The following is a 12,228-nucleotide window of genomic DNA, read 5'->3' on the forward strand; positions in this document are numbered from 1 at the left end:
AGGCAAACATGATGAATTCTTGCCCCATCAAAGGACTCAGAGATATTATCTCCTTGGCCATGATTCAAGGGACTAAACATTTGATGCCTACCCAGAAAAAGCTAACTTACTCTAAGGCTATCGGAACACCCACCCATGGAAAAGCCTAACACTTTACAGCAAAAAGCTGGCATTGCCATTCACAGAAGGTAATTATAGTACTGAGAGTTATTTATGTCATGTGTTGGTTGAGTAGGTACTTTACAACTTTGTGCTGTGGGAATGTTGGTTCAAGTAACTGGATGTGTTATGGACTGTAACCCAAAAAGACCCATACTACTGTGCCTGTGCATGGTGGGTATGCAACAAATACTTAGATGAATGCATGAAAGGTGAGTATAAGAATAAAATGATTTACAAAAATGATAAAGCACCTGTTCACAAGACAAGTCATGCACAAAAGCTAGTGCTCTAGATGCAATGAAATTCCGGAACAAAGACAGGCAGAGAGCCTATGGATGGTTCCACACGACTAAGAAGATCCCTCCTAAAGAGAATTTTGGGAAGAAACAATGTTTAGCTGAAGCTGCACCCTGTAACTCTCCTTTCCTAAGGAATTTGGCCAATCTTAGTTCCATCTCTGATGGAACTATAAGAGCTACCTATTAAAAAAAGGAAAATAATCTTAAAAGTGCCCTTTATATACTATTACTCCATGTATGTATGTTCTCATTTAATCCCTATGAGTTAGCCAGTCAGATACTTTACACTGAGAAAATGAGGCTCAGTTAAGTAACAGATACAAAGTTACATCACGCTGGGAGGGAGGATCTCCTATTACACGGTTTTCTTCTTGTGCAAGGAAGATGTTTGTACTGGGGCCTGTGTGTGTGTGTGTGTGTGTGTGTGTGTGTGTATGCATGCTCATATATATAGTTACTAAGCTAATTAACCTTTGAATCAATTTAGTATTTATCTTAAAGCCCTTCTCCCAGTTTCATGTATTACAAAGATGAGCAGTTTTCTTTTTGGCCTGTGTTTGACTTTAATTTTGACAGTTGGTGCTCTGTTGTGAAAAGCAAAAATTCCATTTAAGCCATTGGATCAATCACTTTTCGAAATACAAGTTATGGTTTTCCCAAATAGCATTTAGTTCTGAATATTGCCTGTGGTAGAATTGTTTCACAGTGACTCCAGTGGGACTAGCCACTTTTAATCTACTGAAATTTTGTTGAACTGTATATTATTCAAGCTAATATTAATTGTTAATGTATACTGCATACTCAAAATGTTTCAGGAACTGTGCTAAATGCTTTGCATGTATTAACTCATTAGTTTCTTTTTTTTTTTTTTTAATTTTTTTTTATTGTTATGTTAATCCCCATACATTACATCATTAGTTTTAGATATAGTGTTCCATGATTCATTGTTTGTGCATAACACCCAGTGCTCCATGCAGAACGTGCCCTCCTCAATACCCATCACCAGGCTAACCCATCCTCCCAACCCCCTCCCCTCTAGAACCCTCAGTTTGTTTTTCAGAGTCCATCGTCTCTCATGGTTCGTCTACCCCTCCAATTTCCCCCCCTTCATTCTTCCCCTCCTGCTACATTCTTCTTCTTCTTTATTAACTCATTAGTTTCTCACAACAACCCTGGAAGGTATTGTTATCATTTTCATTTATGGAAGAGGAAATTGGGTCATCAGAAGAAATAAAGTAGGTTGCCCAATGTCTTACATCTGGTTAGCGGTAGAGGAATAATTTGAACTGATTTTCTCAAGCCATATCCCCAGCTCTTAACTGCTACACCAGACTACTTCTGTTGCATTTTACAACCAGCTGCATTTTTCGCATGAGGAATCTAAAATTTAGTGAATTTAAATCATTTACCCAAATCACATTAACTAGTAAGTGACGTAGCAGAGAACAGAAGTGAGAGCTTCTGGAAGGCAATGGGGTGGGGTATAAATAAAAGAGGCTCTGCTGATAGACCTGGATAGGGCTCTAATTTGTGACCTTTAGCAACAACCTCTGTTGAAAGGCATGTGCATATTTTATTGTTCCTCCTAATCCAGGCTACTTCCTCTGGACTTTGGGCCTAGGAAAAGACCTTTAAAGATATGGTACCTCTCCTGGTATCAGGAATACAGAATTTTAGTGGGAAACAGAAAAGTGAGAGGACTGCTTGGAGAGAGTACAATTCAAGTCTATGTTAAGATGGCGCAACCCCTGTACTATTCAACTCGACTAACTAATAGGTGTCAGATCTGGGTTCCTCGCCCCATGGAACACAGATCCATGTTTCCATTACCAACCTTGTTTCAGTATATTGCGGCTCAAAACTGAAAACTCTCCACCACCTTTGGCTGAAGCTATTACCAAGCCACCTGCTAACATTGAAAGCTTCCTTTGTGTTCAACACCTTACTCCTCTATTTAATCTTCACAACTATGCTTCCAGGTGTGCTATTGTCTCCTAAGTACAGAGATGGAAACTGAGATTTAGAGAAGTTAAATCCTGAGATCACATAGCTAGGAAGTGGCAAAACCCACTTGACTGCAAGGAACCATGTGTAGTGGGTTTGAGAGTCTGATCCTCCCTCTCTGTGTTCCCAGTGTCTTTAGATCCACAAGACCTCTGGATTCCACTTATCTTCCTTTTACAGCACCCATATTGCTGCTGGCTCCCTTTTCTACCCTGCACATCTTAGTGGATTTTACCATGGGTATTTAATACTTTGGAAAACTCTGAGTGACTCTTACTGCATCAGAAGAGTCATCATTTAGAACGCTCAGATTATACTTGAGATTAATTGATCAAAATGGAAACATACACTGTGTTAAACTCAAATTACACAAACATGGGCAAGCTGACCAAGAGTATTTGTAAAAAAAATGCCAGATTAACAAATGATTCTTTTAACCAAAACCTCAATTCCCATGTCTAGCATATAACCTTTGGGAAAACTGAGAAATGACAAAAAGGAAATTTACTAAGGTTTATGAGGCCAATTTATCAAGGAAGCAAAAATATTGTTTCTATTCATCTTTACTCAAGGAGCTACATATTTCTGAAAGTTATTCTGATATTTATAAGCTCTTTTATATCTAACTACTTACTTATTTTTTAACAGATGGGGAAAAAATCTGCTGACATTTTGATTGAGCTATCCCCAACCATAAGCAGGATCTTTCACAGAAACCTCTTCCCTTTTCTTGATTATTAGGGATGTGATTTAATCTCTGCTCAGTGGAAACCAGCGCTTCCCAATCATCCACACTGGGAGGCAACTATAGTCTTCCTAGGTCATCAAACCTTTCTTCCATTTCCCACAGAAATTCCTTCTCTTGCTCTTCTCTCTTTTCACTTCTCAAATTTTGCTGTCATTTTCTCTTTCTGAATCTAACTCCATTAAAGTAATTAAAGTAACTCCCACGTATTTGGAATAGTGTCTAATAAACAACCCCCTTTACTTTTTTTTTTTAAGATTTTATTTATTTGAGAGAGAGAGAGAGAGAGAGCATGAGCAGGGGGGAGGGGCAGAGGGAGAAGCAGACTCCCTGCTGAACAGGGAGCCCAAAGCGGGGCTTGATCCCAGGACTCTGGGATCATGACCTGAGCCAAAGTCAGACCCTTAACCGACTGAGCCACCCAGGTGCCCCCCACCTTTACTTTTTATTGGCATATATACATACAGTGGTGTCGATAAGGCACACTGATCTTAAGTGCACAGTTCAATGACATCTATCACCAATTATTTTTGCTCATTTTGGAACTTCCTACGAATAGTGTTGTGTATTGATTTATCATACTTCATTGATTCAGTATAATGTCTTTGAAATTCATACATGCTGTTGTTTGCATTAGAAGTTCATTTTTAAAATTGTTTTGTAGTATTCCATTGTAGGAAAACACAAAATTTATTTATTTTTCTCCTGTTGATGTACCTTTAGATTGTTTCCAGTTTGGGGCTCTTATGAATAAAGCTGATATGAATATCCTTGTGCAAATCTTTTTGTGAACATATGCAATTCTCTGTGTAAAAATCTAAGAATGGAGTTACTAGCTCATAGAATATTTGTATCTTGACCAACACAGTTTTTCAAAACGTTTGTACCAATTTACACTCCCAATAACAATGTATGAGAGTAACATTGCTCCACATTTTTACCAATACTTGGTATATTCAGTCTTTTTAATTTTAGCTATTCTATGGCTATATCATTGTGTCATTTTATCATTGTGTCATTTTAGAGTGAGTCCTCAAATCTGATTGTGTAAGTCTTTCAACTTTGTTCTTTTTTAGGATTGTCTTGGTTATTCTAGGCTGTGATATGTCATTGTAATTTTATTTTGCATTTCCTTAATGACATGATACTGAGCATCTTCTTGAATGCTATACGAGAAATCTTCTTTTGTAAAATGCCTATTTCAGTCTTCTGCTCATTTTTTACTCTGTATATATTTCTTTTAATTGATTTGTAGTAGTTTTTGTATTTTCCAAATATGATTTTTTTATATATAGGTACAGATATACATATATAGCTAATATTTTCTTCAGAGGCTTTTGATAAACAGAAGCTTTTAATTTTAATAAAATCACATACATTTTTTGTCTTCTTTTGTTTCCTGTTTAAGAAATATTGTGTACTTAAAGTTCATGAAATATGTTTTCTATGTTTTCTTTCAGATGATCTATGTTTTAGTTGTCACATTTAAGCATATGTGCTACTATTAATGAATTTTTGTGTATGGAGTAAACTGGGGGGGGGGGACTCATTTTTCTAGTACTATTCATTTTGATCCAGCAACTACTTAATGAGCAAACCATCCTTTCCCCCACTGAATTGCCGTGGTTCCTTTTTTTGTAAATGAAGTGATTACATATGTTTGAGTCTCTTTCTGGATTCGCTACTTTGTTTTTCTTTTCTTTCTTTTTTCTTTCTTCTTGGTCTCCCTCCACCCCGCCTTCTTTTGTTTGTTTGTTTATAATTACTAGGAATTTATAGTAAGTTTTTACTTCTGGTAGTGTAAATCCTCCACAATTGTTCTTTTTGAAAATTGTCTTGATTACTTTAGGTCCTTTGTACTTCCATACCAATTTTGGAATCAGCTCATCAATTACCATAAAAAATGTCTGCTGTGATTATAAATGGGATTGCTCCTGGCTAATCCCCAAACTTAATATATATCTCCCTTTATTTAGATCTTTGCTTTCAGCAATAAAGTGAGTTTTCAGTTTAGAGGTTTAACTTGGTTAGAACTATTATAAGGATATTGATTTTTTTTTTTGCTTGATAATATTACAGATATCTTCATTTTCAAATTATTACAAATAAAATTGGTTTTCTATATTGACCCATTGATAAATTCACTTATTTTTTTAAAGATTTTATTTATGTATTTATTTTAGAGAGAGAGAGCATGAGCAGGGGGAGGGACAGAGGGAGAGGGAGAGAGAATCTCCAGCAGACTCCAAGCTGAGCACTGAACTTGAGGTGGGGCCAATCCCCCGACCTGCAGATTATGACCTGAGCCAAAATCAAGAGTTGGATGCTTAACCGACTGAGCCACCCAGGCCCCAACAAATTCACTTATTAACTCTAATAATTTGTACATTCTTTCAGATTTCTTAATGTGCATAATTATATTATCTATTCATACCGAGAGTTCTACGTTTTTTTCTCAGCTTTATTGAGATATAATTGACATACAACCTTGTATAAATTTAAGTTGTACAACATGTCGATTTGGTACACTTAAATAGTGTGAAATGTTTACCACCAAAGTGTTAGCTAATACTTCCATCACTTCACGTAATTACCATTTATTCTTTGTGAGGAGAACATTTAAGATCTACTCTCCTAGCAACTTTTAAGTATTAATACAGTATTGTTACTTCTTATGCTCCAATTGTTATAAGTATTGTTACTTTTTCTTGTCTTATTGCACTTGTTAAAACTTTCAGTACTATATTAAATATTAGTGGTAATTATTGATAAGCTTATTTTACCTGTAACTTCATGGGGGAAGTAATCAGTATTTCATTATTAAGCATGATGTTAGCCAAAGGATGTTCTTGTCTATTCCTAGTATGCTGAGAGGCTTCTTTATTTTCTTTTCTTTCTTTCTTTCTTTCTTTCTTTCTTTCTTTCTTTCTTTCTTTCTTTCTTTCTTTCTTTCTTTCTTTCCCTTATCATGTATTAGTGTTGAATTTTATCAAAGTATTTCTCTGTACCAATTGAGATGATGTTATGACTTTCCTCCTGAATGTTAACACACCAAAATACATTGATTGATTTTCAAACCCTTGCAATGCTAGAACAAACCCCATTTGGTAACCCACTTTTAATATATATCACTGCTTTAGTTAGATAATATATTTCAGGGTTACTTCATCTATGCTTCTTACAAATCTTAACCTGTAAATTTCCTTTCTTTTAACAAACCTATCACATTTTGGTGTCTGAGTATGCTGACTTCATGAAACAAGTTGGGAACATTCCCACCTCCTCTACTTATGGAAGAGTTTGTGCAAAATTGATATCACTTCTACCTTAAATATTTGAAAGGATTCACAAGCCATCTGGGTTTGAATATTTTTTTGTAGAAAAGCTTTTAGTTACACATTAATTTTCTTTAATAGCAGTAAAATATTCAACTTTATTTAAGTTTATCAATTTTATTAAACTTTTAAAGTACAAATTCAACATTATTGATTTTCTTTATTGTATGCCTGATTTCTATTTTATTCATTTCTGCTTTTCTTTATTATCTCCTTCCTTACACTTTCTAAGGTTTAATTTGCTGCTCTTTCTATAGCTTCTTGAGTTGGAAGCTTATTTTATTGATTTCAAACATTTTTTCTTTTCTTACATAAACATCTAAAACTATAGATTTCCCTCTAATCATTGTCTTAAGTGCATCCCACAAGTTTTGATTTGTCAATTTTCATTTTTATTCAGTTCAAAATATTTCTTAATGCCCATTGTAATTTCTCATTTGATTCACATGTATTGCTTAGAAAAATGCTATTTAATTACCAAACATTTGGGAATTTTTAAGTTATTCTGCTGTTAATTTCTAGTTTAATTACAATGTCATAATATTTTATGTTCCAGAATGTGGTAAATTTACGTAAATAGTTTACGTGGACTTGAAAAGAATTTGAATTATGCAGTTTGGGGCTATAATTTTCTTTGTCAATTAGGTCAATTTAGTTAATGGGTTTGTTCAAATGTCCTGTATTCTCACTGAAAAAAAATTTTTTTTTGTCTACTAGTCTTATCAGTTAGTGAAAAGAGTGTTAAAATCTATGATGACAGTGACTTTAAGTTCTATTTTGCTTTACAAATTTTGAAACTATGTGTAAGTGCCCTTAAATCTAAAATTGTTATTTCTTCCTGTTGATTTGATATTTTTAGATTATGAAGTATGCTTATTTTTTTCAGAATATTTATTTTTTAAAGTCTATTTTGGGAGCCTCTGGGTGGCTCAATTGGTTAAGCGTCTGCCTTCAGCTCAGGTCATGATCCCGGGGTCCTACAATGGAGTGTAGGGCTCCCTGCTCATTGGGGAGCCTGCTTCTCCCTCTCCCTCTGTCTGCTGCCCCCCCTGCTTGTGTTCTCTCTCTCTGTCAAATAAATAAATAAAATCTTAAAAAGAATAAAATAAAGTCTATTTTGTCTGATATTAACACAGCTATACTAGTTCTCCTCTGTTAGTCTTTGCATTGTTTATTTCCCTATCTTTCTCCTTTTAATCTATTTGCTTCTTTGTATTTAAAGGTATCTCTTGTAAACAACATATAGTGGGTTTTTTACTACCTAGTCTGACAATCTTTGTTTTCAATCACAGTAGTAATGTCATTTATATGTAATGTAATTACTGATATCGTTGGGTTAAAGTTACTATTTTTTCCCATCTATTCTATCTATTCTTTGTCTTTTTCTTCAATTAACATTATATCATAGAATGGTCCATATTTCTGCATTGACTTCATACATTTTCTTTTTAATGGTGCCACCTTGGCCATTGTTTTGATATTTCACATCTTGCTGAACTGTTAGCTATCATTTGGTTCTTCCAGTAACTTTGCTATTACACATAATACTGCACTGAACATCATTACACACATTACTTTCTACTTTGTGTATTATTTCCTTAGGGTGTATTTCCAAGTGTGGCATTACTGATTCAAGGGGTAGAAACATCTTTATAAATCTTGATATAATTTGTCACCTTGCTTTCTCTAAAGAATTATTCCAATTTATAAGATTATTAGCAGTATGTAGCTGTAGTGATTTTATTGCTGTCTTGCTGGCATTGTCAGTTCCTTTTTTCAAATAAAAAATGTTGTATAGAAAAGAACTGAAGGGGTATCAGAATTATGATTACCAGTGCCATCATTGTATGTAAGTTAACAAAAAAAAAGGGAAAGGTATTTGAGATGTGCTTTTTCAGCTACAAGCTGGCCTAAAATTCCAAACCATTCTACTTCAATTTTGAACACTTTGGCAATAAGCTCCCATGAATAACTTAGTAAAATGATGCATATTTATGACATAATATGTGAACTGGCATATACAGTTTATTGGAGTCTAATAAAACTATCATTCACAAATAAAACTAAAACAGGTTTATAGAATCAGAAGGTAGGTAGGAAGACAGAAAGGAGACCCAACTGAAAATATGCTTAGAAGTAGAGTGAACACATTTTTAAGTTACATTTAAACCTCATCATGAATAATCTCAAAATAGAGTGGCTGCATCAGTAAACTTAATGAACATTTTTCCCCACGCCGTTAATACTGAGGAGCACTGGAAAGGAACTCTTAAAATTGTAATTACTTTGCAGACTACTTAAAGATACATTATCTCATTTGAGCACAAGTACCCTGTAAGGCATGTATTTCTAATTGTTTTGTAAAGGAATAAATTGGGATTCCCTAGAGGTGATATGATTTACCTAAGGTCACATAGGTGATAACTAGTAGAGCAGTGACTCAAACTTACATCTTTGCTACCTGTGACCTTACAATTATGTTTAAGGATTACTTTCAACAACTGTTATTAAAATCTTAATCTACCACAGATTTCTTTACTAGAAAAAATTAATGAAAATGACCATATCGAAGATGAAAACTTTTCCAAAATATTAAACCAAGAGATTCATTATAACAGGATCTAAACTGGTATAAAATTCAGGAGATTCTGTTATTAAAAATGCTATAGAAACTCAGCAAAAACCTTTTTTCTCGGCATTACATTTCTGTGATCTGGACACAGGAGTTCAGAATCTTAGGGAAAAAAACACATAAAAATAACAGCAGAACCTAAAATAATAGTATAGTAGTAATGTCATTCATAATCAGCATCCCTCTGGGTCTTCCAAGTACACTAAAAGTCTAGTTTTTGAAATTTGAAAACAAATGCTGTTAAACTTCATTGTGGAAGATGGAAACTAGAAATTGGCTTGAAATAAAGGAATCTATTGTTTTTGGCTATGTGTTTGGCTATGTGTCTCCCCCTAAAACCACGTCTCAAAGTATTCGCTCTATTCGGGATAATATCAACTACCTTACTACTAAAAGTAGAAATATTTCAGCATGTTACTGTCAGGGTAAATTCCTATGAGTGGTCTTTTAAAAGTCTTTCATGTCCACAGACAATCTCTTGATTTATATCATCCTACCCTTTGTATCATCGTCCTCCAGTAAATTTACATTAATAATTTTTTAAAAACTCTATCCCTGAAAAAAGTAAATCTGGTCCAAAACATGGGGTGACTCTTGACGGTATTTAGAACGAAGTAAGTCTGCCTGTTCCTTGCTCCTCCTGTCTCATGTTTTAGTTCCATATGCCAGTATAGCAAAATGAGTCCTTTTTTAATGGTATCAGCTGACAGCTGTAAGCAATCAGTCTGATTCAACTAGCTGAAACCAGATTTCCCTCCCAACTAGTATCGCTGCATCTAACGCTTGTGTTTCTTGGAACAAAGTGATGTGTTTATGTGAAAAAGAAAAATAGAGTCATGTTTTATTTACATGCCAGGAGGTGTTTGGTTACCGGACCCAGAATCTACGCAGAGCCCTCTGCCTTATAACATCCATGCTGACCTGCGGGTTTCTTCAGCTGGTGTTCTATTGGAAACCCCAGTGGAGGGTGTGGGCCAACTGCATTCCATGCCCCTTGCAAGAAGCAGACACTGTTTTGCTAAAAACAACGGTGAGTGCCCTTCAGCATTGCATTGGTGGCACAACAATTGACTGGCTGGCATTCCAGAATAGATCTTTCTTTACTCAAGTTTCTTGTCCCCAAATAGGAGATGGCAAAACTATCCCTGAACCTACTTGCCATCTCTTATTTTGACTCAGGAAGGAAGGACATTGTCCTCCATGTCACCCTAGGGAAGTTTCTACCATGTCAAGCTAATTCTCAATGCCTTTAGCCATTACACAAGCAGGGGCTGTCAGTGTTATAACTCTTAAAGACATAACACAGGAAGGATAGTTCAGTTTTTTAAGAATACATATTTTGAGGGGAAAGTAGACATTTTAAACACCTAAATGTCATTTTTAAGATAGCTGGAAAATATTTTCTGGATATAAAACTTTCCTGTAAAGTGTGTCTTTCTTTTTATTATCTAGCACAGTGGTTCTCAAATTTTAATGCAAATCAGTTACATGGAGGGTCCTTAAAACACAGACTGCTGACCTTGTCCCAGAATTTCTGATTCAGTAGGCTTGTGGTGGGGTTGAGAATTTGCTTTTCTAGCAAGTTCCAAGATAATGCTGATGCTCCTGTCTATAGCCAAAACTTTGGGAACCACTGGTTTAGGTAGGTATTTATTTGATTGCCTTATTAAATAAACAACATTTGAGAATTTCATGGGCTGGATTGTCTTCTCTAGGATGAATTTCAAAGATATATGAGGAAGAAGGTTATATGCCTTTACTTATCCACACTGAAGTTTCCTATAAGCAAGAACCCAGAAGAACCCCTGGTGGCTGACCGCCACTCTGTCATTAACCAAGCCGTATTGAAGCCAGAATTAAAAGTAAGTAATTTTGAGTGTAATGTTATGGCATGTTTTTTTAAAAAAGAATAATGCAAATGTTTATTGGATGGAAGTTCTGAATGTCACAGTGCTGGACTGGGAATTACAACAAGGTATCAAGGAAAGTGAGTGTGGTGTGGGGACTTGTGACAAATAGCCCTCACTTCCCCCTATGGGCTTTACTTTGTGAATGACACTTGTTCTATCACATTTGTAATTGCAGCTGCGATGTATCCAAGTGCAAAAAATCAGGTACATTTGGGACTACTTGGAGAAGAGGTTTCAGAAAGTTGGGTAAGTTTGGCTTTTTCTCAGCATTCATCAGGGTATAAGGGAAGAACACTGATTTGTTGAATGCCATGAACTAAAGCATGCTTCTTGTCCTGACCACATCTTAGGCTACTGGAAGATAGCAACTCCTGCCATGACATCCACCACACGTTTGGACTGGGCCTGACCAGTGAAGAACAAGAGGTCAGGTAGGGTTTGTGACACTCCCTGAGAATAAACTCTGCCAGTAGAAATTGAGATATCAAATGACTTATGATCAGTGAACTGTTGGCATAATGTTTCATCAGCTTCATATAATCCCAGTTTATTTATCAGCAACAAAGACATATTTTAAGTTGTTCTTATTTTAGGCAAACTTATTAAAAAGAAAAGCCAATCAAATGATATTTGAATTTTTTTCCCTCAGGACTGTGGAATAGTCTCCTCTGTGTTGTCTTTTTTTGTTCTTTCCTCAAAAAATTTTGAGTCATTTCATAGACATCTGCTTCATCATCCTCCAAATCCTCTGAGAGACAGAAAGACAATATTATGATTGCATTTTCTTATAAAGAAACAGCCTAGAGATGAGGATTTTGTTTGCTCAGGTAGTTGTGTCATTCACCATTGTGTTCAAGCACCTGGAACAGTGCCTGATTCATGGTAGAAGTTCGATATATATTTATGGAATGAATGAATATAAGAATGTATTTGTTAACCTATTGAGTGAATACCTCTACTACGCCAGGCACTCTGCAAGGAACTAAGGATCTAAGGATAAATAAAGCTTAGTCATTGCCCCAGAGACATTCACTGACTATTGGGAAAGAGAGACAAAGAATAGTGGTACAATTGTGAGAATGAGATCTATAAATGCACATAGATTAGGACATAATAGTGTAATAGTAGCATAGAAATGCTT

At 35.2% G+C, this 12,228-nt stretch overlaps 1 protein-coding gene across 1 annotated transcript in view; it reads left to right on the forward strand.

Moving 5' to 3' along the window:
* The first annotated feature begins 459 nt into the window (after nucleotides 1-459).
* ATP13A5 (ATPase 13A5) overlaps nucleotides 460-12,228 on the forward strand; it is a 107,659-nt gene continuing 95,890 nt past the window's right edge. The window contains exons 1-6 of the mRNA XM_032406261.1: nucleotides 460-574; nucleotides 7,263-7,348; nucleotides 10,034-10,207; nucleotides 10,893-11,039; nucleotides 11,263-11,333; nucleotides 11,438-11,518. Coding sequence (XP_032262152.1) covers nucleotides 460-574; nucleotides 7,263-7,348; nucleotides 10,034-10,207; nucleotides 10,893-11,039; nucleotides 11,263-11,333; nucleotides 11,438-11,518 — 674 coding nt within the window. The remainder of the gene's footprint in view (nucleotides 575-7,262; nucleotides 7,349-10,033; nucleotides 10,208-10,892; nucleotides 11,040-11,262; nucleotides 11,334-11,437; nucleotides 11,519-12,228) is intronic.

The sequence above is a fragment of the Phoca vitulina genome, unplaced genomic scaffold, assembly GCF_004348235.1.
Source record: "Phoca vitulina isolate PV1807 unplaced genomic scaffold, GSC_HSeal_1.0 scaffold8, whole genome shotgun sequence".
NCBI lineage: Eukaryota > Metazoa > Chordata > Mammalia > Carnivora > Phocidae > Phoca > Phoca vitulina.